A 6,555-nucleotide genomic window follows, 5' to 3' on the forward strand; every position below is an offset into this window, starting at 1 on the left:
TATATATATACATATATAATCTCAATGAAATAAATATTCAATATTTATAAAAATTACTGCTCCAAAGTTAAAGCTAGAAAAGACTTTTATACACACACCAAAGAAATAGGCTTAGCTCACTGTACAATATTTCAAGGGTGCATACACAAAATGAACTTTATGGGGATTACATATAAAAAAGTAGACTCAGCTCAAGTTAAGCACATATGACACACAACTCATGAGTAAAAGCAAAGGAGAATATGTTATAATATGTCAACCACACCACATCTGCTATAACCAGTGCCGACGAGACCTTTCACCTAATAGCAGGGCTCCTCCGGCCAATTGGAATGTAACAGACATAGTGCTATAGTGGTCTAGGTGTAATATAAATATTATGAATTTTCAGAACAATAACGTTTAGGTTAAATCCAGATCTTTTCCAAACTTAATTATTTAAGCATTTATAACATGTGTATAGTGACATCAGTAAGTGCTACAGTTTAACGAATTATGAGGCTTGAGATAGGGATTATCTGTGAAACTGGTCTTGTTAGTGATGTTAAATTTAACACAAATAAATGAAGCTACAAATCAGAGATTCTGTGTTATCTCTTCTGTACATGTAATGTAATTCAAAAATATTATAATCAACAGAGAAATAAAACTTGGCTGTTCTAGACACAGATTACAGTTTTATTGCAACTATTAACTCAGAGTAAATGTTGAAAGAAGTTTAAATAGCAATACTTTACCATGAGCATAGTGAAGTCAGGAGCATGACCTGTCATCCCAAAAATGGTTGTCTTCAGGTATCGCTCATGTCCAGCGAGATCAATAAAAGTAATAACCTGGAAGAGATTTGACTTTGTATTGTTTGAACTATCGTTTTTTTCTAAACCTCCCTCAAAATCAAGGACACAATTACTTATGAAGCCATTGTCTGTTATGGAATATAACTGTTCAGGTGGTTTCCCACTGCTCACCTCAATGGATGCAGTTTATTGCTTGACATTCCCAGGCCATCAGGATGCTCGGATTCATATTCTAGCATACTGGCTACAAGATAACACTTTGCATACATACACTATTATTCTAATAATACGTAACCCTTAAAACTCAGACTTGCAAAGCCTTAACATATACCTAAATGCTACACTAATATTGACTGATTAAAATATTTTTTATATGTTGCAATGAAAATCTTCTAAGCTTGGTGTCAGAAGAATGTCTATCAATCAAAATAAATTACAACCTACATTAATCGATCCAAAACTTCATTCAGCATCAAACATACACAACATCTTCAGTTTTTTCCTCCACATGTGGCTTCTTTGCTTCTGGGATCCTCTAGGGTGGGACACTACTGTTTGTTTATCTTCCACTGCTAATAGGGACTTCTGGTTAGTTCTTTTTCTCCACCAGTCCATTTTTTGGCCTACTCCTGTACATTTAGTGTCACATTGTGTATCTGTGATGCTATATTCAGATTTTTTTGGGTTGCTCTTTTGTTTCATTTTGAAACATTGTCATCTTTATTCATTTTACATGTCTGGCACCTTCCTGTCCTTTACCTGGCTTACCTATGGGTTTCTCCATTTGCATCACAGATACCCCATGTGACACTAAATGTACAGGAGTAGGCCAAAAAATGGACTGGTGGAGAAAAAGAACTAACCAGAAGTCCCTATTAGCAGTGGAAGATAAACAAACAGTAGTGTCCCACCCTAGAGGATCCCAGAAGCAAAGAAGCCACATGTGGAGGAAAAAAACTGAAGATGGCAAATACCCCAACATGGAGGGAAGAAGGAGGAGTTATTTCACACAAATCCTGAATTATAAGTGGAATACCTATGAAGATGGATGATAAACATTACCTGTAGGAGTGTTAATAGGGTAATATGAAGCTGAAAAACTAAGTTGAGGATAAAATAGATAGGATCAACAGAAATCCAAATGACATATAATGAAGAAGAAATCTGCCTGATGGTAAGCTAAGGCAAAAAGAATCAAAGCCTGTGTAGGATGAGGCTTGCAAGTACACACACTCAAGAGAGACAAAAATGATCATCATGAAGCAATGTCAGTGTAAGAAGGGGAATATACTGTGAAACACGTCTAGAAAAACTGAGATAGGCCTAACAGATTCTGCAGTAGAGGCCTGGGAAGGCAATCCATGTTCAGGTGGAGTAAAACTGACAAAATCTAGTTCATCTGAAATGGGTTCAGCCATAATAGAAGTAAAACGAGGAATACTAAGAGCAGGTAGAGTGGACCCTAGGGGCTGTCACTGGTGAAATTAATGGTAAGAAGTATAAATTGTAATGAAAATTAAACAGTCGATATATTGTAAACATTAAGAAATTGATTAGTGAAATAAACATATGTCTTAGATGTTATGTGTTGAAGAAAACAATACTGAACCTAATTCTCAATTAACCCATAAGTAGAACTACAGGTAAACAGAAAATAACAGACATTTGTTAAGCCTAATTGAACTGTGCAGGAAAAAGTATATAACTAAGCTAGAAATTAAAATCTCTAACCTAACAATAAGTATGTACAATATTGGGAGAAGTCTGTGCAAACCCTGTTTCGAGGGTTCCACACAAGCCAAGTGAATAGGAAGAAGTATAAAAGATAAATAATAAAGAAAATGAAATAGATATTATATTGTACAATTAAGTAAGTGTGTAGTAACACTAACATATGATGAGACGTGATGTATGGAAGAAAACCAATACAGTTAAACTAATGATTGATATACCAGTAGGATGAATTACAGGTAATCCTAAAATAACAAAGACCCATGATAAGCCTCAGCAAATGGTATATGACAAAGGATACAACTAAGCTTAATTTCAAACCTGAACTAAACTACGAGTATTAACTAATGTAACAAAACTTATGTTATGGAACCAAAATACCTACAGATAATAATATTAATAATAAAAGTATTCAAAAACCAAAACAGTATAACATCTTATCTTTCTGAAGTCAGCAGATTGTATTTCAAAATGTGCAGGCCCCCAAACTCGAATCAAGGCCCCAATGGACAATCAGTCTCCCGATGAAGTAAAGCCAATAATTTCCCCATGGAATATCATCACCTGAAGCCCATGTAAATGTGCTGATAGAACATATAACCTCCAAAATGGTAACTCATAATTCAGAATGAATAACCAAACATAACTGTGTTGGCAGAAAGAAATATAAAATAATTCCACTGTGGAATAACTCAACAAGTTACAAGTATCACTGTTGTATAATAAATAGTAAACTTGTTGAGAACAATTGATTCAAAGAAATGGAAAAAAAAAACACTTGAAGAGAGCACAAACTAAACATTACAGTACAAGTACTGTCAAACGAGAAGTGATAGTTTGGTAGAAATGAATAGAGAGAGTCACATGAATCAGGAAAGCGTGTCGCACTCTTATTGGTAGAGGGTTGTTGTGTGACGATTTGCATGTGAGACGCATTTGAATCAGTCAATTGTAAGTTACGTGGGAGCTCATGGCTTGTGGCATGCAAAAACTTTTTTTTGCATATAGAGAGCAGCAGTGAACAAGAATAGTTATTTTTGTGAGAAGAGGTAATGTACCATATCGGAAAAATCTATTTGAAGGCTTAATAGATTGGGAGCCATTATTATTTGGCTGTAGTAGCCCATGCGAACCCCATGCAAATAGTTAAGGTTTAAACTTTTTAGTGTAAAGGCCTTTTAACAAGTTCAATTCCTTCAAAGAGTAATTTTTTCAAGGGAAACTGTAAAGTAGGAGTAAATTAAAGCTATGTAGGTGGTACAAAACAGCATTCTAAAGCACCAAGTTTTCTGAGACTTATATACAGGTATTGTTGTTCTAAGATGTCCTATCATTGGTGAGTTCTTCTGGATTATTTGGTAAAAAGAATACCAAGTCTAGTCCAGGTAATGATAATGCATTTATTTAATTAGACAATAAACATTTGCTAGAGCCACATTTGCTTGCAAGGCTAATTTAAGAAATAAATCTTCAACATAAACTTAAAACTAATGTAGGTCTAACTTCAAATACAATATTTCAACAGAAATTCCAAGACTAATGGAACAATATACTTAACTTATTTAGCTTATATCGATAAACAAACGTGTTAACTCATAGAGTAAGTGAATGACAGAAAAGACAAGAAACTCCTCATTTCTAATATTGAATAACTTTTCTGATGCTAAAATGATTGAGTCTTCACTGATTACTCGAACTTATATTGCACCTTTGTTTCTACTACATATTACATGACACATTAAAATTCTTAAATTTCATGAACTTTCCTAGATCTTAATATCATGTGCCTTTTAGAAAACATCTAAATTAAAGCACTGAAAATATAGCTTACACTAACAATAGTACGTTTTAAGAATTGGCCGATAATTATAAGAAAATTTTTTGAACAGTTCTATAACAACCTAATTTTTTAATTCTATAAATTACATTCTGTTTTTTTCTTTTTCGAAACTTTTAATTTCAAAATAAAAAAGGTGTAGGTTAATAAATTTCTTTGTTTTTGAATTTCGAGCAAAGCTACATAAGGTCTATCTGCGCTAGCCATCCCTAATTTAGCAGTGTAAGACTAGAGGGAAGGCAGCTAGTCATCACCACCCACTGCCAACTCTTGGGCTACTCTTTTACCAACAAATAGTGGGATTGACCGTCACATTATAACACCCCCACGGCTGAAAGGGCGAGCATGTTTGGTGTAAGGGGGATTCGAACCCGCGGCCCTCAGATTGCGAATCGAGTGCCGTAACCACCTGGCCATGCCGGGCCAGGTTAATAAATCAATTTCATTAAAACAAAATGAAATCCTGGAACTTTCAACTGGGGAGCTGCCTTTATCAAGAGCATGAACAGAGAAAGAGTACTTGTAAATGAAAGAGAGAAACATTGTTGTTGCCAATCTAGTTTGTAAATAGCTTTTACAAACAGTTGCATTAATTTTACTTTATAAGATTATTTACTTCATAAAAAATTAACTATTCCTTGAAAATTAGTTTCTGTACCTTTGACGATTCCTCACAAATTTTCACCCAGTCTATTTGTGCACCTCGTGAGTCAGGTTTATTGACAACATTCCCACAGCTGTCGAATCCCAAGATGTCATTACCCACACTGGAAGTCCTTCCAGATTCCATTTCATGCTTGTGCCGAAAGAGTTTTTGACGAGCAAATCCTCTTCCATTGTCCAGCTCTCCATGAGTAAGAACGCCAAGTAAAGTACTCTTCCCAGCATCTACGTTGCCAACAACTGCCACTCTAGAAATGTAAATTTCATCTGATTAACAAATTTACTCCATAAGAATGTGAAAATTACACTTATAGATCTCACATTCAATTAATCTCCATTGCATAAAGCTACAAGAAATGATAAACTTTTTTCTCTGCACTTACATTAACTTTATTATAAAAGTAGAAATAATAAATATAAATCTTCTTAAAACTTTTGTAGTTATGTTTATTTTACTCTTGCAAAATAATATTTGTTTGTTTGATTTTAACATATTGAAGCAAATAACCAGAAGAAATTATGATTCACTTTCGTCTGTTAAAAAAAAACGTATCCTAAATCATCAAAAACTTATATTGTTGTTTTGCCAATCTTGAATATATCACCTACCTTCTTGTAACAACATTCACAATTTTAAGACAGGAAATAAAAGAACACTTAACTCGAACATTGTTTGTTTGCTTAGAGATTATAGAAGTTTTAAATGCTTAGAAACTGTACTCTCATAGAGAAATTATAAAATCAGTACAAGCCTGGAAATTATAGAAGTATCAATTAATCTTCTTGCTAATACCCTTAAGGTTTCATCCATCATGCAAGTCAACATTCAGATAAAAAATGCTATCAAGAAAAAAGTTACAGTGAAGCAATATGTTAAAGTAACTTTAGATAATTTCCAAACAGTCAAAATTGTCATGTTTAACACCATACAATTAACTATAATTTTTCTTCAAAATATACAGTGATATTTTTGGTTCTATAAATTTTTCTGTACAAACTTTATTTGCCAGATATAGTAAGTTCTATAAACTATAATTTCCTTACATCTACAGCAATGTTCAATAATTAGGAGATTTATTATGCAAGATGTATGACCAGTACCATACCTTGATTTTTTTTAACTCAGACAATTCTATACAATGGAGGACAGGTTTCATCTGAAAACAGATATTGCTACTAATTTGTTATTTATTCAGATCTAGCTAGACATGTAAAAAGTCTACAACATAGAATACAAATATTACTTCTTGTTTTAAAAACGATAAAAAGAAAAATTACTCTGTTAAAGATTATTAAAATAAACATTGTCTACTATTCCATTAAGCAAAAATACAATCTTCCCCTAAAATCCATATGGCTCTGCATACGGATCAGACATGTAAAGAGTTCCATACAGCTCTGAGTATGGACCAAACATGTAACCAGTTCCATACAGCTCTGAGTATGGATCAGACATGTAACCAGTTCCATACAGCTCTGAGTATGGATCAGACATGTAACCAGTTCCAATACAGCTCTGAGTATGGA

At 33.6% G+C, this 6,555-nt stretch overlaps 2 protein-coding genes across 4 annotated transcripts in view; both read right to left on the reverse strand.

Annotated features, from left to right (window-relative positions):
- Nucleotides 1–6,555, reverse strand: part of LOC106475538 (GTP-binding protein 1-like) — a 15,941-nt gene that overhangs the window by 7,911 nt on the left and 1,475 nt on the right. The window contains exons 2-3 of the mRNA XM_013936216.2: nucleotides 5,024–5,276; nucleotides 738–833 (exon numbers count right to left, since the gene is read on the reverse strand). Coding sequence (XP_013791670.1) covers nucleotides 738–833; nucleotides 5,024–5,276 — 349 coding nt within the window. The remainder of the gene's footprint in view (nucleotides 1–737; nucleotides 834–5,023; nucleotides 5,277–6,555) is intronic.
- The window catches only part of LOC111083254 (unconventional myosin-XV-like), a 1,394-nt gene continuing 1,051 nt past the window's right edge, over nucleotides 6,213–6,555 (reverse strand). For 2 of the 3 annotated variants that reach the window (XM_022379633.1, XM_022379631.1), the window contains one exon: nucleotides 6,213–6,515. In XM_022379633.1, the coding sequence (XP_022235341.1) occupies nucleotides 6,371–6,515 (145 nt within the window). In that variant the 3' untranslated portion in view covers nucleotides 6,213–6,370. Of the gene's footprint in view, nucleotides 6,524–6,555 lie in introns of all 3 variants that reach the window. The other variant, XM_022379632.1, reaches the window with a different exon arrangement.

Source organism: Limulus polyphemus, unplaced genomic scaffold, assembly GCF_000517525.1.
Source record: "Limulus polyphemus unplaced genomic scaffold, Limulus_polyphemus-2.1.2 Scaffold8766, whole genome shotgun sequence".
Lineage (NCBI taxonomy): Eukaryota > Metazoa > Arthropoda > Merostomata > Xiphosura > Limulidae > Limulus > Limulus polyphemus.